The sequence below is a fragment of the Azolla caroliniana genome, unplaced genomic scaffold, assembly GCF_043228905.1.
Source record: "Azolla caroliniana isolate FFs.n. ecotype wild unplaced genomic scaffold, voAzoCaro1.0.p SCAF_10, whole genome shotgun sequence".
Taxonomy (NCBI): Eukaryota; Viridiplantae; Streptophyta; class Polypodiopsida; order Salviniales; family Salviniaceae; genus Azolla; species Azolla caroliniana.
Genome location: NW_028230445.1, coordinates 5,264,149 through 5,286,556, shown reverse-complemented (window position 1 = coordinate 5,286,556; position 22,408 = coordinate 5,264,149). Strand labels below are relative to the sequence as shown.

General features: G+C 43.0%; 1 protein-coding gene across 1 annotated transcript; it reads left to right on the top strand.

Annotated features, from left to right (window-relative positions):
• The first annotated feature begins 14,469 nt into the window (after positions 1-14,469).
• LOC147858827 (cytochrome P450 CYP736A12-like) lies at positions 14,470-16,609 on the top strand. The gene is made up of 3 exons (XM_087326438.1): positions 14,470-14,958; positions 15,127-15,660; positions 15,772-16,609. Exons 1-3 carry the CDS (start codon positions 14,524-14,526, stop codon positions 16,405-16,407), a joined length of 1,605 nt encoding a protein of 534 aa, XP_087182564.1. The 5' UTR covers positions 14,470-14,523; the 3' UTR covers positions 16,408-16,609.
• The last annotated feature ends 5,799 nt before the right edge of the window (positions 16,610-22,408 follow it).

The following is a 22,408-nucleotide window of genomic DNA, read 5'->3' as shown; positions in this document are numbered from 1 at the left end:
ATTTTACTTTCATGAATTCCATTTCTATTTTGTAGAGTCATTGGTACATATATTAAAAGGATGGAGAATGTCGTAGACATAAAGTAAACAATATGGTGCTTCCTAATAGAGAATCTAAACTTCATTAATTCATTTAGTTAATGAATAACTTACAACCAATTGATGAAAATTTCAAATCAATGTGTGTCAACTTTAGACGTTTCAAATTGGTGATCTAGGTTTTTATGAGTTTGTGGTGTAGGGGGCGTAAAGGGTAATTATCATTATATCATTAACGTGTGTAATACTCTCATTGTATCTTTGTGAGTCCTATTCCTGATAAAGTTTCATTATGTCATTGGTTATTTCATTATATCATTTTCTCATCAAATTCATTCATTTGAGACCACCCAAGTTCAAATATCCACTCCATGAGGCAGAACCCTATCCCATAGATTGCCATAAGACTATAAAAAGATATGGACTAGAGCGGACCCAACAATGTTCGACTCTTCTACAAGATGGGGAGCTTTATGAAGAAATGTACATTTTTAACAAGTAATGGGATGCACAGTTCCAAATAATTTAGCATGGCCAACCCCACATATAAAGTGCATGGATAAGCATACATACAAATAGCCATAACCCAACCCATAGAAAGAAACAAAGAAAGAATGATATATTAACGTCTTCTAAGGCCAAAATTGGCCCAAGAGACAATGGGTGTACAACAAAAATGGGGTATTTACTAATTCATCGAAAGTAAAAATAAAATAAAATAGAGCTTAAAATAAATGGTTCTAGTAAAAAAAACATGTTCTATAAGGAAATGGCTTTGTACTAAGCCTAGTTTCATTTCCATCCAAGTCTCTCGAAAAGAAGCGGAAGGTCAAAGGGTTTCGATGTGGATGTGGCATGTGGTCCCAATGTAAGAGGTACCCCAACCATAGCTTCTAGGTGGCGTAGCTCACGTTCCCTTATCTTCTTAATCATTTTTACTCCACATTGAGTTGCTTTGAAGCCCAAGATCCAAGGGCGTTTGGTTGTTCTTTGCATTTCTGCTTCATCAAGAGAGAGGCCGAGTGGCGTAGGTGTGTCCACTTTTATTGTCTCCCCTTGTTCCTGAAAAATTACATTAGTTTCATGTTGGTGGATATTAAAAGGGTTATGGTTAACACTTTGTAATTTATTCTCCCTATGTCGTTTTAGCTCTAAGATATACCTACCTAGTCTCTTTATATCCAGGGTATCTAATAGCTTGGAGAGGGTGGGAGAGGGTCCTAGTATGTCTTGGTATTTCGCTCTTATCTCGGCATAAGTTGGACAATTACATGTAAAGTGATACTCATCCTCTATCTCTATGTGGCATAACCTACATAGTCTTTCCTCTCTAGGGACTCTATTAGCACGACCATTCTCAATCTGAAGTTGCTGAGATGATATCCTAAGTTGTCCAATGGCCACCCTTAGTGCATTTGATAAGAATGTATCTAGATATTTTAGTCGTGTAATAAAACCTAACTTAGAGAAGTGCAAGAAGTGTTCCTTAAGTACACCATTTTAGATGGGAGTGGCTCTCGTGGGGTGATCCATTTATATCGGGTGTAAATTTGTCATATTTCTTGGTGTATTATTTTATTACGGTCTTCATGACAGATTAAAGTTTGATCAGTCCCATGGTTGTACTTGAGGGGAGGTAGGTTATTAATGTCTATGCCATTTGCAAGTAACCAGCTGACTACAGTGCTATACCAAGAGCTAGTGTCCCCGGACACATATAGGGATTAAGATGCCTCAAGGGCTTGATGGGATATCCTATCTTCTGGTTGGCTATGTATCCAATGAATAAAAACTACCACTTGGAAAAGTGCTTCTACTAACATTGGGGGCAAACTGAACTTTGCTCTAAGAATGCCATGTGGTACTATTGATTTACTTCGGAGTTGACATGATAACATCATCACCACAGCTCTCTATAATTGTGTCCACATAAAAGATGGTAGACCTAGAGCCCATACTACTAATGCATACATGAGGGAAGGGGTCACTAATGAGTCAAAGAGACATCCCTTAGTTCGTGGCTCTTGAAAGTATGCATTGTCTCTCGAAGAGTGAGAGCGATGCATACCTTGTCGTTAGCCTATCTTTGGTTGCTTGGGTCATCGAGAATTTACCTGACCGAGCACTAAAGGTGACTCCAAAGTGCACATATGATCCAACTACCTCAATTGTTTTCTGAGAGAGGATTAGGTGACATTTACTCCTAACTTGAGATAGTGTATGAAAGATAAGGACTTTGGTTTTCGCTAGATTCACTACCAGTCCTCGTTGTGTGCAAAAGTTATCTTGGGCATTAAGACGCTTTTGTAGGTCGTGTTCAGACTCCGAGAGCAAGACAATGTCGCCTCCGTAGAGTAAGAGACTAACTTGCGTACCCCCAATGGCTACTCCATTGCCTCCCTTACGAGCAATAAAATCAGTGATCTCATCAATGTAGATCCCAAAAACAGTCAGTGATAGGGGGCATCCCTATTTTACACCAATGGTGCTGGTGTAGCAATGACATAGGCCACCTCAACATCTTATGCACCTAGAGACTTCCTCATATAGAGCATAGACGGCCCATATCATGTCATTTGGTATCTCCAAGATTTTAAGCCTATCAAACAACTGCTCCCTAGGAACTGTGTCAAAGGTTTTGCGGAAGTCCACAAAACAACAATATAGTTTCTTCTTGTGAGCCTTCGTCTGGTCAATTAAGCATTTAAGTGTGAAGATATGGTCAATAGCAGAAGGCTCGTCTAAAGCAGCATGTTGAGGCGCTCGAAGTCTTAAGGTTTCCATATAATCGTTGAGCTCTGCTTACATTACTGCACCATATAGTTTAGCGAGCATATGACCTATCATAAAGGTCCTATATGTATTTGGGTTCATTGGGTCCCCTCCTTTATATATAGGGGCCACTGTGTTCATGGTCCATTGTGGTGGAAAACCCTTTGTGAGGGCGCGGTTGAAGATTAGTGTGAGATAAGGGGCTAGGAACTCTCGAGCATATATGATGCATTTGGCCCGCAATCCTGTGCGGCCCATGGCTTTCCTATGTTGTAGTTCGTTTATGACCTTCGAGACCCTAGACGTCGTGAAAAGTGTCCCCATGGTAGGTCGAGGTGTGGAGGCATTCGAATGGGTGGTTGGTTCGGGACATGGTAGAGTCTCTCTGTATATGTGTGCCAAGTGTTGGGATCTTCGATGGGTATTTGTGGTCTCAACTCCTGTAGTCTCTTCCATGCAAGGGTGCAGTCCCTACTCATGAGCATGACATAGTAGAGTTCCCAATATTGAGACGCTTCCCAGGCTCGTCTTTTACGACGTGTCATCTTGCGCATCTCTTTGCGAGCCTGTACTGAGGAAATAGCACCAGTAAGTCACGACACTTTAAGTTGGCTATACAGGTCTCGACAATCCTCATCATACCACTTGTTCTTTGGCATAGAGCCTAATCTACTGTGATTGGAGTGTTTCGTGTATGGGACATTATGGATTGCTATTGAGTGAAGCATGTGTGTGAGTTTTGTTGTGAAGTTCTCTAAAGGCAGGGAAGAATCAAGAGAGCAAAGATGGGCTTGAAACATGTTAGGAGTAGATGTCAGAGAGAGAGAGAGAGAGAGAGAGAGGATCAATATGAGCAGTTGTGCTTTTCTTGGAACATCTACTCCAAGTTCTTTTATGTAGACAACTTCCATTCCAATGGCTTCACGAGATATGGCTTCATATTCTTTATATAAATGGGGTTTGTGTCTATGCTCCAAGAGATATGGCTCCATACTTTGTATACAAATGGGGTTTGGCTCCATGCTCCTAGTGTCATCACCCAACATGCCCCTCGTTCATTTTTTGCCACCCACTTTACCTAAAACTATGTTGTCCTTTCTCACACATCCTTTGGCCCAAATTGAGGCAAGGTAATGTATTAAATCCCAATTAGACCATAACTAGAGAGCTCATTACTTGAAACATGTTGAGATTGATTACCCTTTCATTTTCTCATAATGAAACCATCGATACTCTTTCATCATTCATTTTTGGTAATCTTAACAAATAACTCCTCTCATTACAAGTGAAAGAACTTTTTTTCACAAAACTTTTTAACACATAAAGGTCACAAAACTTCAAGCCAATCAAAAGAGAGTAGATAAGGTATACATCAAGGAAAAAAATCTTAGGAATTGAGCTCAATTAGAAAAATGAATGGAAAAATGGTTGGCGTGCATACAACAAAGAAGTTGGATAGGCATAATTATTCATCTTGGGGATTAGAAGATGCCCGAGTACCTAGTCGAGAAACATTACTAGAGTTATATCAAGAGTGCCCAAGAAACAATCCTCAATCTTGCAAAACTTGGACAACTTGACATTGCAACACCTTGTAAGTTAGGTAATGTACTACTTCACAACATTGTGCAAGATCACATGTTGAGCCATGTAGAGTGTAGAAGACTGGAACGGAACTTAGAAAAATTGAGGAAAATTTCAACAACTTCAACCATGCCTTGGAAGCTTGAACTCTGATGTTGGTACATTGATATGTCCATGATAGAACAGACTCTCGAGATCAAAGACTTGTACTATTGACTCGGCTCCATCAATGTCATAGTTGATGACAGTGAGGAGATGGTGTAGATCTACCTTTATGGCTCGCACAAAAGTATGGCGCCTTTTGGATCACCATATATAGCAACAAGGGATAACCGCTTGAGCTTTTTTTACTACAATCCATGTCGATGGTCAATGAGAACCATATGGAATTGAAAACTGACAACTTACGGGTAGATGTTGGATACTCCAAAAGATGTGTGTCAAGGTCATGACCATGGAAATCAAGCGATAAATGACCTTGTATTTCATCAATGGGTGCATGACTGAGGTGTCCACAACATGACCCCTCATGTTAAGGAATTTAGGAGAAAACCGAAGCTTTTGCACATGGAGTTTTTCACAAGATGGAAAAAGTGCAGATATATATCATACGAGAAGAGGAGTCTCAATCTAAAGTTGGGGAAGATGATTCTTGTCAATTACTCACTTGACCAAAAGGAGTATAAGTTTTTTAGCCCCACCACATGGAGGTAACTCGAGATGTGCTATTTGATTAAGCAACACTATGGTACACCCAGGTACCAGTGCCCCCTGTCGTCCTTGAGATGTACAAATCCAACTTGGCTCTAGAGAGTGCAAAAGATAGGTTGGGTGCCATTTTGGTTAGAGAATTCATGCTCAATCCAATTAACTGAACCTTGGATATTGTTGAGAAATCAAAGTATACGATATCCATAAAGAATAAAAAAAGGACAGGATGCTTGAGCATGAGCCAAGAGTAGGGCCTTGGGTGCCTACTCAAATCACTCAATATGGCACGGTAATGAGTATGATATGCATGTAATGAGGACACTAGGAGTAAAGAGAGCCCAAGCGGTGTCCAAAGAAAATCTTTCTTCAATCAATCCAAGCAAAGAACTCACGAGTAACGTTCAGGTACAATGAGCACTTGGTGCATCATTATCCATTCATGATTAATGTTGCGACAAATAAAGAAGATAGACCTAAACCGAAGTTGCCCAAGATCCCCATTGGATCAAGGCGATGAGGAAACTTTTGCCACAGTGGCAAAAATGATTGTCATGATGACTCTATAATTGCGCTCTTGCAAAATGGTGGCACTTGCATCAAATGGACATAAAGAATGATTTCCTCCAAGGCAACCTTGAGGAAGAAGTTTACATGCTGGCTGAAAGCATGTGAATGGAAACACTATTATAGCTACCATGTAGCTAAAATGACCATAGCTAAATAGTTTTTTTAATAGCTAATTTTTAGTGGGAAAATCTTAAAGATACATATCATGTATTATGGGGATGAAAATATTACCATTTATAGTCCACAGTATAGTGACATGAAATACATAGTTGGTTAGGATTGAACCTACAACCTCACATCAACAAGATTTCATGCTCAACCATTTTGATATGAGCATGCATTTGTATAATGCTTTAGTATTCTATAGTCTAGTGTATAGTACATTTCAAGATCAGAATATTTTAGTCATTAATATATTCTAGAAGGGTATATTCTAGAGATATTTCTAGAGTATATTCTAGAGATATTCAATCTCAGAAGTTGTATAAATACTTGTAACCTCCTTGATCCCTTTCAAGGGATTCAACACCAATGGTTGACACATCAATCTAGTATTCTTGTTTCGCCCCATCTTGCCTCCTTGATCTTTATCTCTATCTTCATTCTCTTTTGTAGTTCCCGAGTTTCTCACCTCATCACTTCTAGCTCTAATTTCACTACCCGTTGCTCGTAGCCCCATCATCCGTGCCCTATCCTAGTCCACGGTTGGTGTGTCCGTGACAATTCTAGTGATCCCATGCTTTTACCTTGCTACAACCACTTGGTGCCGAATCAAGCCAACATCTAAACGTAGTCTATCAATTGAAAAAACCACTCTATAGACTCTGACAACATTGACCTTCACTATATATATTCAAAACCATCTTTGGAAGATCACATTGTATCTTCACAACATTGACTTTCACTATATATATTAAGAACAATATTTGAAATCCACTCTTATTTATCTTGAGTGTCGATGACCTTGTGATCATTGGAGAAAGCTTGATCGGGACACAAAAATAAAAGAGATGCTTTCAAAAAAGTTCAAGGTATTGGACCTCAAAAAATTACATTTTTTCCTAGGCATCGAGGTCATTCAAAACCTAGATGAGTTTCTGTTCTCACAATGACACTACCTGTTGAACTTGCACTACAAGTTCAGAACAAAATGAGCGTAATTCCATTTCGACACCCCTCAATTAAAACATGAAACTAAGTGCATACATACTCCGGCAAGTTATGGGAGCATACACAAGCTTGACATATAATTGGGAGTTTCGTCTATCTAAACAGGTCAATTACCTGATCAGATCCTTCGTTAATTCATGCAAAACCACTTGTGGACGGTGGCACTTGTCAGGAATAGTACTAAAACAGAGATGGAATTAGTACTAAGAACAGCAGTACTATTAGTACTAAGAGGACGGGACTGCGTAAGATTCCCGAGAGAGGAAGTGAGAAGAGGAGAGAGAGAGAGATAGCGAGAATGAGAGAGAGAGAGAGATGATGACAGCAGCTATATATTATGTGAAAAGATAAGTACAAGCGGCTAAGAGGCTTAAGACTGGCGTTGAACCAATTTGGTTCAAAACAATGCCTTGTGCCTCCTTTTATAGTGTTTTTAGGAATAATCCTGAAGCTTCTAGAATGTTCCAGAGAGATCTGGAATATACATCAATTTTCTATGATAAAGTATAAATGAAAATAATATCCTACAAAATACAATTCATAATCTAATGGTAAGAGCTCGACCCATGTAGCATAAAGTCATGGGTTCGAGTCTTGCCATGACACTATCTCCCCCTTAAAGACGACGAGTGGAACGAGTCGGCGCTAATTGCGGACCGGGTTTGTCCGGATACTTTCGGTGGAAATCAGCAAGAAGATCTTGTGCATTGGCAACATTCTCGACGGGTTCCCAAGTACGTTCGCTCGAACTATAACCGAGCCAATCGACCAAGTAATAAAGTTTGTTGCGAATAAGTTTGGAATCGAGGATGGCAGCAACTTCATACTCCGGGCCGGCGTCCAACTCTAGCGGGGGCGGCGGTGGTGTCACACAATCGGGAATGGTGTTTGCTTTATAAGGTTCAAGAAGAGAACAATGGAAAACCGGATGTATCTGAAGCTGCGGAGGGAGATCCAGGCGGGAGGTGACATCATTAATCTTCCCCGTAATACGGAAAGGACCGAGTCGTCGATAATCCAACTTGTCGCACGGTCGAGTAGTCTTGATGTGACGACGTAAGAGCCATACTCGATCTCCGATGGCAAAAGAGGAGGGAATCCGATGACGATCCGCATAAGTCTTCTGTGTGTGTTGAGCATGACGAAGGTGAGTAGAGAGATCCATCTGGATCTTGCGTAGCCTCTCCAAATGGTCCTCGGCACGAGGGTTGGTAGGTAGCTCCGGAGTGTCGATCACCGACCAGCGAGGATGGAAACCGGTATAAGCGAGAAATGGGGAGACCCGAGTCGAGGAGTGAATAGCATTATTATACGCAAACTCCGCAAAGTGGAGAATCTCGGCCCAATCGTCCTGTTGATAACTCAGGAAACACCGGAGATATTGCTCCAACGTTTGGTTTGTTCGTTCCGCCTGTCCGTCAGTTTGAGGATGGTAGCCGGAGGAGAGGTTGCAGGAGACCTTGAGCATCCTGAAGAGATGCTGCCAAAATTTGGAGACAAATTGCGGGCCTCGGTCACTGATAATACTGTCTGGTAGGCCATGATGCCGAAATACCTCACGCATAACAAGAGCGGCGGTTTCCTCGCTAGTGATGGCTTTAGTACATGGCACAAAATGTGCCATCTTCGTATATCGATCGACGACAGTTAGGATAGCATCGAACCCCTTCGAGACCGGTAGATCTGTAATAAAATCAAGACAAATAGACTGCCATGGCTTACTTGGAATTGGTAAAGGTTCCAACAAGCCATATGGATGGTGTCGTGGCATCTTTGCTCGGCAGCAAGCATCACAGGTCCGAACATAGTCGTCGACAAAACGGCGCATGTGGGGCCACCAAAAAGATCGTTGCACTAACTCCAACGTCTTGGTACTACCGAAATGTCCCGCCGTATGGGTGTCGTGACAATGTTGGACGATTTGAAGGCGACAGGAGCAATCGGGGACATATACGCGCTTTTTAAAGAATAACAAACCATCATGATATTCGAATTGTCGGTAGTCAATACCTGGTTGTTGAGACTGAGAACAGGATGCCCGAGAAGTATCAATGTGCACCAGGATGTCTTGAGCAAAACTATCCGTCTTCAAGGTTGCACGTATGTCATCGGTAATCCGTGAATCCATCGGGGTGTGAAAAATCCGCGTCGTGTGCAATCGTGTTGGTCCCAAGATTACTTGCTTTTGATTATCAAATGTTGCGTCACCAGGACGAGGTGCAAGATATGAACGCCGTGATAGTGCATCTGCTTTTCCTTGCTGCTTCCCCGGTCGATATGTGATTTCGAAGTTGAAACGCATGAGGAATTGCGCCCACCGAGCTTGCCGTCGATTTAGTACGCGAGCGTTCTGAAAATAAGCAAGATTTTTATGATCGCTAAAGACAATGACCTGATGTGGAGAGCCCTCTAAGAAATGCCGCCATTGTACAAATGAATCCACGATGGCTAATAACTCCTTGTCATGTATTTCGTAGTTGATTTCTGCGACATTGAATTTGCGCGAATGGAAAGCCACCGGATGCAACTCTTCTTTATCGCCTTGTTGAGAAAGGATGCTACCGAGGGCGAAATCTGATGCGTCGGCCTCCATGATGAATGGTTTGCTTGTATCCACATGAGCTAGAATCGGTGCTGATGTAAAGGCTTTCTTAAGATGCCGAAAAGCCATATCTGCTTCGGTGGACCAAAGAAATGCTTGGCCCTTCTTCGTAAGTTGTGTGAGAGGTAAAATAATCTTCGAGTAATCCTGTATAAACTTACGGTAGAAGTTAGCAAAGCCTAGAAAACATTGTACATCTCGTACCGACCGTGGAATTTGCCACTCTAGTACAGTTTGGATTTTAGCTGGATCCATGGCGATGCCCTTTGAGGAGATGACGTAGCCTAGAAATTCCACTTGCTTGCAGTCAAAGCTACATTTCTCTAGCTTGGCATAAAGACCATTCTCGCGGAGTCGCTTTAGTACTAATAGTACATGAGAATCGTGCTCTTCCTGGGTCTTTGAATAAATCAATAGATCATCCAGATAAATGATCAAACAGATATCCAAGAGGTCTCTGAATATATCATTTGCCATGTGTTGGAAGACTGCGGGTGCATTGGTTAGGCCAAACGGCATAACAGTATACTCGAAATGCCCATACCGCGTGCGAAAAGCGGTCTTCCACTCATCTCCCGGTCGGATCCGCACGAGATTATACGCTCCTCGTAGGTCGATTTTAGCAAAAAACTTGGCACCATTAACTCGCTCTAAAAGACTTGATATAAGAGGAAGTGCATACCTATTCCGGATGGTGACTTTATTCAATCCGCGGTAATCAACGACAAGACGAAGTGAGCCATCTTTCTTCTTGACAAAGAAGATGGGTGCACCGGCCGGAGATTTCGAATGACGGATGAACCCGCTTGCCAAGTTCTCCTCTATGTAGGCTCGAAGGACTTCTAACTCGGTGGGTGACAAGTTGTAAATTGGTCCCCATGGTGGCTCGGTTCCTGGTTGTAAATCGATGGGACAGTCATAGGGACGGTGATGAGGAAGGGTACCGGCTTTTACCTTGTCAAATACATCGGCATAAGGATGATATTTTGCCGGAAGTTGTATTGAGGAGTCCTTCTTAATAGTGCTAGAAGGATGTATTGATATGGCAAATAGGAACATTGCCTCCTTTGGTCCTTCTTCGCGTAGTTGATGGAGTGAAATGGTCGAAACTTGGTGAGTTGTTCTTGGGGTGGTCGATATCGGACTTCTCTTGTTCTCCAATCTATGGCTGGATTATGTAATTCAAGCCAAGGTAATCCTAGGACAATAGGATGCTCTGGACTACTAATTATATTAAATGATATTATACACACAAAACTACCTAGGACAACTTGAATGGGTTCTGATTCTTCTACAATATTCCCGGAAGCAATGGGACGACCATCAATGACCACTACAGATGCGGGACAAGGAAGTTTTCTTAAGGATATCTGAGAAGCTTGGGCAAAATTTCGATCCATGAAACAGGAATTAGCTCCGGAATCTAAAAGTGCTAGGACGGGTACTGGGGGAGTACTTTTAGTACTAACAATGACTTGGGCTAGGAACACATTGCTAACTTGCTTGGAAGGAATGGAACCACTAATGGGATGTACAGATCTAGGGCTGTTGTCCAACCAAATGGCTCCTATTTTGGCTGGACTCAATCGTTTAACTCTTCATCTAATTGACTAAGGATTTCAAATTTATTTGAGATACTTGGGCTATTAGTACTATGAATACTATCCGACACTCTATTAGTACTATTAATACTATCAGACACTCCGAAGGGAAGAATTGACTCGGGTTTAGTACAGGCGACGATTTGATTTACCTGTCTTCTTGGCCTATGGGGACAATTGATGGCGATATGTCCTGGTCCACCGCAATAAAGACATAATCGATTGACACGTCGTCGTTGCTTTTCTTCTTCCGATAACGGGCCGCGTCGACGCATGGTATCGATCTCCATCGGTGTCGAAGTATTTGCTTGAGGTATGTCTCGTGCAAACGGTTTAGCCGCGACTGCGGCGTAAGTGGGCTCTGGCCTAGAGCGTGGTATCTGTAATTGACGTTCTGAACGCCGTTCAAAAAGGCGGTTGTCACATCGAACTGCTCGACTGATTGCCTCCGTAAGAGACTTTGGTTCTTCGGGGAAAGTTAGAAGTAGATCTTTGACATCGTTTCGCAAGCCATAGCGAAACTGCTCCATTAGTGCTTGATCATCCCAGGGTATATCTGAAGCAAGTAGGCGGAAATCCCCCGCGTAGGCAGAGGCTGGACGATCGCCTTGACGCAATCGCCGGATCTTGTTGATCGCCGTCCTGATGCTGTCGGTGTCTCCAAAGCAGGCTTTAAACTCACCAATAAAATCTTCAAAGTTATTAAGTAAGGGTGATTGTTTTTCTAGAAGCGGAGCAAACCATGCCAAGGCTGAGCCGCTAAGTAGCGTGCCTATTAGGCCGACTCGAGATGCATCAGTGGGATATCGGGAAGGATGCATCTGGATGACTAAGCGTACCTGATTAAGGAATCCCCGGAATTGCGAACGCGTTCCATCAAATTTCACAGGAAGTCCAATCTTGGGCTCTTTATGAAATCCTTGGGGACTGGATCCTTGTTGTTGCAACGCTGCTTCGAGTTGTTGTACCCGTAACGCTAACTCCCCATGTTGTTGTTGCGTTTGTTGTTTTTCTAGAGCGATTTGTTGTAGATCCCCTATCAACCGTTGGTTTTCTTGTTCCAGGGCAACAAACTTTTCTTTTAGGCACTGTAGCTCGGAGAAAACGGATTGGTATTCTTGGGCGCTAACAGTAGCCATAGTATAGGGAAAAGGGTAGGAGGATGAGGGAGAGTGACAAGTAGGCTAGAGGAAGAAATTGGTTCAAACTGTCAGGAATAGTACTAAAACAAAGATGGAATTAGTACTAAGAACAGCAGTACTATTAGTACTAAGAGGACGGGACTGCGTAAGATTCCCGAGAGAGGAAGTGAGAAGAGGAGAGAGAGAGAGATAGCGAGAATGAGAGAGAGAGAGAGATGATGACAGCAGCTATATATTATGTGAAAAGATAAGTACAAGCGGCTAAGAGGCTTAAGACTGGCGTTGAACCAATTTGGTTCAAAACAATGCCTTGTGCCTCCTTTTATAGTGTTTTTAGGAATAATCCTGAAGCTTCTAGAATGTTCCAGAGAGATCTGGAATATACATCAATTTTCTATGATAAAGTATAAATGAAAATAATATCCTACAAAATACAATTCATAATCTAATGGTAAGAGCTCGACCCATGTAGCATAAAGTCATGGGTTCGGGTCTTGCCATGACAGCACTCGATCGCAATATCTTTTACAACCATAGAATACTGCTTTGACTTGAGGGGTTCACCAGTATTGATCGGCCATGCAATTCATTCAATATGAGATCTACAATAATATCAATGTTTACACACAGATGTGGATCAATCTCCTTGAGCAACAAGAAATAACCAAAAGTGTCTTTGTCAAGCACTAAGATAGAGTATCGGAACACAACCATAGCTACATGCAAAGTCATACGACTGAAAAGACTTTAGAAAGACTTCAGGAAATTAGTAAACTCATCCACTACAACAATCTCAAAAGCATGCATCACACAAAGAATCTAGTGTTTCATACAGTGACTTACAAATGTAAGTGCACAATCATTATATCCGTGAGTTGATATTGGTTGAAGACATCATCAAAAAGTAAGTGGCTGATATTTTTACAAAGACACTAGGTCTCGACAAGCTGCGACAATTCTCTATGGATCTAGGGCTTAAAATCACTCGATATTCTAAGTAGAAAATCGAGTATCAAGACCGAGGACCACTTAAGAAGGTAAAGGACATCATTGGCTAGGAACCTAAAACAGAGAATGCCTAGACTAAGCTTGACAAAGGCACAACATCTGAAGATGAGAATAAAAATAAGACTGAGGTAGATTTGGCTCCTAAAGACGATGAGATCCGAGGTAATCCAACACAAACTTGGCCCATGATGATAATACAAGTTCCTATGCTTGATGCAGAAAGAAAAGATAGAGGAGCAACAAATGGAAAAAGAAGATATGCCCAACAAAGAGGAAGAGAGATGGGATAAGTCTAGTAAAGAACCGGCTCCCGAGATGAAGAGAAAGAGAAAGATTGGCATCAACAAAGTAAGGCCTGCACGCATAATAAGATGCAACCCGGTTGATCAAAGGAAAATCTTCAAATTCCAAAATCTTTTGAAGTTAGAGAATCTTCAATTTCCAGAATCTTTTAAGTTTCAGTTACAAGCATTGTGCATACGTAAATCCTTGTATATAGAATATGTTCCCCAATGGGAAATTGATTTGCAACACATCAACTTGCGACACAAACGAATGTAAAACATGGCTAGAAATGTCTTGAGAAATCGTCAAACTTATGTAACCTACAAAAGAATGTTCATCTACATGCATGAGGAGAAATGTGAGAGAATATTTTATAGTAAATATAAATCATTGTGATTTGTAGCATTACATTTTCCTCTCATAGGTGTCTCGTTGAATACCATTTTTCCTATAAAAGTCTCATTTTGTTATCGCCAGACATCCAACTTGCATAAATTGAAACAGTTGCCCTAGGGGCCCAATCCCATCTCATAGATCATCATGAGACGGTATAAAAGTATCTATATGCTTGTAAAACACAAAAATTGTTGGGAGCCGGCCAAGTCCCTCATTTCGTTAAAGAATCAGGGCCAAATGTGAAGTTATGACTGAGATTCACATGTCGATTAAGACAACTTGAAATCTATATTTGAATTTTACACTTTGAAAACTTGTCACAACTCATGGATTTGGGTAGTGTGTGATCCATATTCGCCATGTGATGATAATAGGAATTAGGTTGGGCGGTTGGCCAGGTTACTCACTTCCTTAAAGAATCGGGGCCAAATGTGGACGTACGATTGAGATTCACTCGTCGATTAGGACAAATTGGAATCTATATTTACACCTTGAAAACTTGTCACAAATCACCATGTGATGATAATGGGAATTAGGCAGGCTAAATTACATGGATTAGAAAATGGCTCCTCAATAAGATACATATGTAGTAGAAAGCTTCCGTAGACAACAGGGAAGCAGAGAGGGAGAGAGAAAGAGAAGAGATATGGAGGAGTGGTCAATATGGGCACTAGTGTTATTGGGCATCTTGGGATGGGTGCTTCTGTGGCAGTATGTCCAACAAAACATGAAGAGGAAGATGAAGAGGAGGATGAGGAAACATGAGCTCCTCCATATCCCATCTCCTCCATCCCCACCTGGCAGCTTACCTTTCCTAGGACATCTCCACCAGCTCCTTATGTCTCCGCAACTTCCGCACCGATGGTACCATGACATGTCCACGCGGTACGGCCCCATCTTGTCCTATCAAATGGGCTCTGTCCCTACATTGGTTGTCTCGTCGCCCGACATAGCCCGCCTCATCTTGCATACCCATGACCTTGTTTTCGCCTCCCGCTCCCTTTCGTCTTCTGCCGCTGTCCGCTTCACCTACAACTGCTCGGGCCTCGCCCACACGCCCTACGGGCCGCTTTGGCGGAAGGTAATGCAAATTCAAAATTACATCTTACCTAGATTTCTCATAACATCACAAACACTTCAAATTAGTGTTAATTGCAAATTCCAATTTTGGTCCTGAAAACTTTTGATGAGCTATCTTTTTATTCATTTTTAGTGGTCTCCAAACAAATATGTGTTGCTTGGTTGCCAGGTGAAAGAAGTATATATGACCAAACTTTTCAACACTCCAAGGGTGCAACACTTCAAACCAATCCGAGGCGAGGAGATGAGGGGTCTTGTTCATTCGGTGTGGCAAGACATCCAAAAGGCCCAAGACATGCGCACGAAGTTACAAGTTCGGGCGTGCAACAGCATCTCAAGAATGGCCTTGGGGAAGACCTTCAATGACCTTTCCGTGATCATAAACATGAATGGATTGGAGCTCGTGGACGCCCTCCGAGAATCATTAGACCTCATCGGCATTCCCAATATAGGCAACTTATTGCCGGCTTTAAGATTTCTAGACATACAAGGTCTCGAACGACGTGCCAATGACACGTTCGAGAAGCTGGACACCATATTTCAGAGAATAGTCGACAATCGGCGGGATTCTCATGCGAATACAGCTGCTGGTAGCTATGGTGAAAAGGATCTTCTCGACACTCTATTGTTGCTACATGAAGATAAGGGGCATATATCCAATACAATCAGTTTGACAGATGACAATATCAAAGCAATTTTATGGGTATGTGGATGCATTTCCTTTCTTTGCTGACTTCTATTTTATTACAAATGTGCACGAAGATTATTCGTTTATTGAGTATAACATTTGTGACGATAATCATTGAATTGTTAGGATATGTTTGCGGGTGGAACGGATACATCTAGCGTAGTTGTGGAGTGGGGATTAGCAGAACTAATACGACACGATGACATAACAAGGAGACTACAAGACGAGCTCGATCGCGTCATTGGCAAGGATAGGCTGATGAGTGAAGAAGACATACCGAATCTTCCATATCTACAAGCTACTGTGAAGGAGATAATGAGGTTGCATCCAGTGGTACCATTATTGATCCCCCATGAATCCATACAGCCATGTGAAGTTGCCGGATTCTATGTCCCCGAGAGAACCACAATGCTTGTCAATACTTGGTCTCTCTCAATGGATGAGAACTCCTGGGAGAAGCCACAGGAGTTTCGACCGCAACGATTCCTGGATTCAACTGTCGATCTTAAAGGTCATCATTTCCAATTGTTGCCATTCGGTGCCGGTAGACGAGCTTGTCCAGCCATGAATCTTGGCCTCCTTAATGTCTACCTAATGTTAGGCTCATTGGTTCACTCCTACGAATGGAGTTTACCACCGGGAGTCAAAGAAATGGATATGAATGAAAGCTTTGGTATTATACTCTATAAAACCAATCCTGTAGTTTCGGTAGCATCCCCAAGGTTATCACCAGAATTATATGAATCCCTAGTACATTACTAAGTGGAGTCATACCGATTCAGTTCCAAATAAATTAGAGATAGGTCATAAGATTCATCCCTATACTGTCATATTCATTGCTTGTTATGAAAGTTGTATTCATATTTCCATAACTTCCGATATTAGTGTGATTTGTTGGTATTGCAATGTTACAAAAAGGATATATGCCTAAAACATACAATTCTGCCCAAACGGATAAGGAATCATGAGATTTTTATTTTCCTCAAACCACACCAAAACAACCTAGGTGTGAGAGAACTTCAGTGAGCAAGAGGTGCACTCGAGGTAATAATACCTTAAGGATGAGACATGAGTATGCAATCTCATTAGAATAAATGGGAAATGACTGATTTGATTCGTTTTGTTACTCTCATCCTAAGCAATATTTACACCACCCATATTGTGAAGTATAATTTTACTCTTTGGAAGTTGTTACAATGACAAGGGGTTGTATCGTTACGTGGGGAAAAATGTTGCCCTATCAATTGAAAATTTTTGGTACTGCATTGGTATACACTCAATTGGTTTAGCTACGACCTTCCATCTTTACCTTTTTCCTTGACTTTGCATTGATCATTAAACTAGGTCAGTACAACCTTATCATTTCTCTATAGAATAAAATGTCCTAAAACATCACATTTGAAATTAATGTTGTGCGAAAGCTTTGCTTCTTAAGTCTCTACAAACACATGAAATGGATACCAATAGAATATATCCTCAACTAATGGAGATGTCTGTATTCCAAATTTACATTTGCCTATGGAGGCACTAGAACATGAAGACACTTACAGAAATTGTAAAATTAAAGGGGACTAAATGATTGAATGTGAGCAATCTATTTCCACCCTTTTATAACATTCTTGAAACTCATCCAATAGCCTTTGTGACCAAATATGTATTATACACCTAAAATTTTGGTAAATGATTAAACAGTCTTTCGCTTTGTGGGTGTGAATATTGATATTGTGAAATGCACATAAAAGGAAACCAAACCAGCCTAGCTAGCTTCATACTTATCATTCAATATATAGAAGATACAAAGGACCCATTTTGGGACGGCCTAGCTACACGTGTCCCAAAATGGTGTGCTAAAAGGGTGGGCTAAAATGGGTGATGTGCTAAACGGGAGTGGCTAAAAGAGTGGTGTGTTCAAATGCATGCTCTTGCATGAAAGGGACACCACATTTCCCCCCTCAGAAAAACAAGGAGTGTTACGCTATGAGAGAAGGAGGGGTGCTAGAAGATAGGCTTGGGGTAGCATATGGCTTGATACGGGCAACATGGGCTGAGGTGAATCGACCGTTGGAATCACGACGAAGTAAGTAAGTCGACCGTTGGAATCGCATCGGAGTAAGTCATGGACTTGATGGCACGAATTACGGTGAATGGGCCGATCCACTGGTGCATGAGGGATTCACTGAGACCACGCCGCCGGATTGGGAAGTAAACATGGACTTTGGTTCCATCAGCATACGTCGGGGTGATTCGACCCACGTTGTAGTGTCGCTTTTGACGTTGTTGTGCGACTTGTAGATTTCGGGAGCTGGCTTGTCGAAGGAGGGGGAACATTTGTTGGAGATAAAGCCCCCAAGTAGCACTATCCATGTGGGCAGGTTTAGAACAGATGTCAATGGACGTTTCTGGTGGGAGCCGCGGGTCGCGTCCATAGAGTGCTCGAAAAGGGCTGATCCGTGTCGACGCTTGTACGGATGTATTGTAGGCATGGGTGACAAAAGGCAAGATTTGATCCTAGGTTTTGTGGCATGGATCGATGTAAGCGGCAATTTCTTGCTTGAGGGTCTTGTTGAGGCGTTCAGTGAGGCCATTTGTTTGAGGATGGTAAGGGGATGTAAACACTTGTTGGACACCTAGTTGAGTTGCCACAGCATTGAGGACATCCCCATGGAACTGGCGGCCCTAATAAGATAAGATTTGGATAGGGCAACCATGTTGAAATATTACCTTTTGCAAGAGTTGGGAGGCAATTGTTGGCACAGTGACGTCGGGGATGGCAACAGTTTCAGCCCATCGTGTGAGGTATTATGTTATGACAAGGATATACTTGTTGCCCCTAGAGGTTTCCGGAAAAGGTCCCATGAAATCCCATCCGACCAGCTCGAAAGGTGACGTGACAGTGATGGGTTGGAGTGTTCCAGCTAGCTTGCCCCCAGGTTTGATGTGTTGACACAAAGCGCATTGTTTGATATAGGTAGAGACTGAGTGTCTCATGTTGGGCCAGTAATACTTGAGACGTAATTATTCAAGAACCTTGTGGAAACCCAAGTGGCCCGACAATGGGTGGTCGTGATAAAATTGGAGATACGTTTGTTGTAGGGCATGAGGGATGAAGAGACGAGGCTCGTGATGTGCTTGAATGAAGAATACCAAGTTATCACGGAGCATGAACCGTCGTTGTGAGGGAAACGGTTGGAGGGAGCGCAACTGATGGATTATCTATTGGATGGCGGGGTCGTGTTGTTGAAGCGTAGCGAGTTGTGGCAATGGTATCGGAAGATCGAATGTCTCAGGGAGAAATTGGACAGCCTAGCAGTCGGCGCGAGAGACTATCAGCGACCAAATTGGTTGCACCTTTCCGATAGGAGAGGGTAAACTGATAATCTTGAAGTGCCAACGTCCATCGCAACAAGTGGCCTGGGGGGTGAGGTCGATGGATAAGAGAAAGCAAGGGTTGGTGGTCGGTCTCAACCGTAACCTGTCCACCATGAAGGTATGGATGAAAACGCTGGAAAGACCAGACAATCGCAAGTAGCTCCTTCTCAGTGGTTGAGTAGTTGCGTTCAGCCGGCGTGAGAGTCCGACTAATGAAGGCGACCGCCTTCTCTTGCCCATGGCAATCGGCTTGCAAGAGGACGGCTCCTAACCCCTGGTTTGATGCATCTGTCTGCAATGTGAACGGTCAGTCAAAGTTAGGATGGGCGAGCAACCCTAATTCCTTGACCATGGTTTTAAGGCGACAAAAGCTATCTTCACAAGCAAGATCCCAACTGAATGACACGCCTTTCTTCGAGAGTTGGCGAAGGGTAAAAGTGACCAAGGCAAGGTTTGGGATGAAGCGAAGGGAAAAGGTGATCATGCCCAAAAAACGTTGCAAGGATTTGACTGAAGTGGGGCGAGGGTAGTCGTTGATGGCTGCTACCTTTGCAGGGTCCATACGGATTCCGTCACCAGAGATGATGAAGCCGAGAAAACGGAGGTTGGTGCTTCCCCATCGACACTTCTTCCATTGGAGCTGCAAGTTATGCTTAGTTATGCAAGCGAGGACTTCGGCGAGAGCTTGTAGATGGTCCTCCCAAGTGGCCGTGTGGATAAGGATGTCATTGAGATAAACGAGGAGGACACCTTTGTTGATAAGGGCGGCAAAAATGGAGTTGGCCATGCGCTAGAATGTGCTGCCAACATCAGACAGGCCGAACGGCATGTGAGTGAATTGGAATAGCCCGCGGCGTGTGCGGAATGCGGTCTTGTGGGCATCAGAAGGTTTTAGGGGGATTTGCCAATATCCCGAATCCCGAGGCTAAGTCCAAGGAGGTGAAATAACGGGAGCCACCGATTTGATCCAAGAGGTCGTCCACGCGAGGGAGCGGGTAGAGGTCATGGATAGTCACTTTGTTAAGAGGCCTGAAGTCGATGCAAAAGCGGAAGGTGCCATCATCCTTCTTGACGAGGTGGGGTTCCGAAACCCAATTGCTGGTGGAAGGAATGATAATACCTTTGGTGAGCATGTCGGTGACGGCCGCATCAATGTGATCGTGGTTGAGAGGGGAACGTCGGCGGGTATCCATGCGGATCGGAGTGGCCTCCCCAGTACGAATGGCATGTTGTACTGGGAAAGAGACAGTAGGAGCATGTGTGGGTTGGAGGGTTAGTGATGGAAAACGAGCTAATAATTGGCGAATGGAGACCAATCGCTCTTGTGGACTAAGTGCTACCTGAACTTGGCTAAGGTGGGGGCTAGGGGAGCTATCTTGTAGAAGAGGGATAGGGGAAGCATGTGGGACAAGAAGTTTGTGGGCATCAAAATCAATCACAACGCGACGCTTGAGGAACCAATCATAGCCTAGGGTGAGGGGGAAGAGTTGGTGGGGCAAGACATAAAAGTGATGTGAGAAGGTGATAGTGCCTAAGGTGAAGGTGCAATGGGCTTGTGTGTGAGAGTGATAAAGATGTTGGTGATCACCAAAAAGGACTTGGATGGAAGGAGCAGTGGATGTGGGGAGACCTAACCGGTGTACTAAAGCGGTGCTAATAGAAGATATACTACTACTAGTGTCTAATAAGATGGTGTGGGTGCAGTGATTAATGGTGGCGAGGGCGGTGCATACCCTCGAACTAGAAGAGGCGGACGCTTGGATGTGGAGGGTTGGCTCTTCCATCAGCACCCTCGACGTCAGTTTCCCGGAAGCTCAACCAACGATGCCACGTCAGCCATAGTTACCTGGACTTGTTGCTTGCGAGATTGTTGTTGCAATTTTCGGCACTGATGTTGGACCTGTCCATAATTTTGGCAGTAGAAACACCTCGGGCGCCCTTGGCTATCGCGATCGGGACGGTTGCGGCGAGCTTGCAATTGCATGCTTTGGACATCAATGTCCATGGGGGCCGCGCCTTGGTATTGGGCGCGTGAGTCGGTGGCTGATGGATGGGGCCAACAAGGTTGGGTGTCAGATAATGTACAAGCTTCGATTCGTTGGGCAATGAGGATGGCGTCGTTGAATGTCTGTGGACCTTGGTCCCGAGCGCGGCGAGTGATGTCGTGGCGCAGACGAGGCCATAAGAAGAAAAGCTTCACATGCTCAGGCATGGTAGGGTCAGCGCAAATGAGGAGTTGATTGAGGCGAACACCAACTTGGCCCACAGGTTCGTGTGCTTGTTGCTACAATGTTTCGAGTTGTTGTAACGCCGTTTGGGCTGAATTTTGATGGGCGAAGTTTTGTACGAGGAGATCCTGAAGGATCACCCAATTCTCGATCACGTCGCTTGATTGTTGGATTTACTAGGTGGCGGCGACGTTTTCGAGTAGGGTACGAACTTCCAAAGCTTTGCGCTCGTCGGACCATCGATGGTAACTAGAGATCATCTCAAAATGATCCAACCAAGCTAAGACATCCTCGGAAAGCAATCCGGAGAAGGACTTCGGGCGCACCTTGGAATCTGGACGATCTTGCGCGCGGTCGTTGTGAGCGGAGAGGAAGGAGAGCATAGCTTGATTCGTATGGTTGATTTGAAGCATGGCGTTGGAGACGAGTTCCAGGAGCTGCTCCATTTGGAAAGGGGAAGGTCGTGCGTGAGGTTGCGAGAACTCAGGCTCCATTGGGGTATCGACGTTGGAGGCGGCAGAAGGGAATTGGGATGCCATGAACAAGGTAGTAGTGGCTAAATTTTGACCCCGCTTCTCCACCAATTATGTGAAATGCACATAAAAGGAAACCAAACCAGCCTAGCTTGCTTCATACTTATCATTCAATATATAGAAGATACTAAGGACCCATTTTGGGACGGCCTAGCTACACGTGTCCCAAAATGGTGTGCTAAAAGGGTGGGCTAAAATGGGTGATGTGCTAAACGGGAGTGGCTAAAAGAGTGGTGTGTTCAAATGCATGCTCTTGCATGAAAGGGACACCACAATATGATCACTAATTACCTAAACTAGGGAGGATAGAACTATTGATGAAGGATTGTGGGCATATTTCTTAAAAAATGCGTATTCTATGTTTAGAGTATGTTTTAGAATACTCTAAAGTATTCTACATTTTAGAACTACCGTTTTTAAAAAAATTGACGTATTCTACGTATTTAACAAGTATTTATTATTTCAAAAAAAAATCAAATTTATTTGAAAATAAAAACTTTAAATTTTAAGAAGTATTTTACAAGTATTCTACACGTATTCTAAGTATTTAACTTATTTTATCTATAAAATATGTATTCTAAGTATTTAAGAAAAAGCTAGAATACTTAGAATACGTATTCTACACGTATTTTT

Bases quoted from the DNA above. Each gene is read 5' to 3' on its own strand.
- LOC147858827 (XM_087326438.1), top strand. From the start codon at position 14,524: ATGGAGGAGTGGTCAATATGGGCACTAGTGTTATTGGGCATCTTGGGA. The intron at 14,959-15,126 runs GTAATGCAAATT...CTTGGTTGCCAG, and splicing joins ACGGGCCGCTTTGGCGGAAG to GTGAAAGAAGTATATATGAC. The intron at 15,661-15,771 runs GTATGTGGATGC...TTGAATTGTTAG, and splicing joins ATATCAAAGCAATTTTATGG to GATATGTTTGCGGGTGGAAC.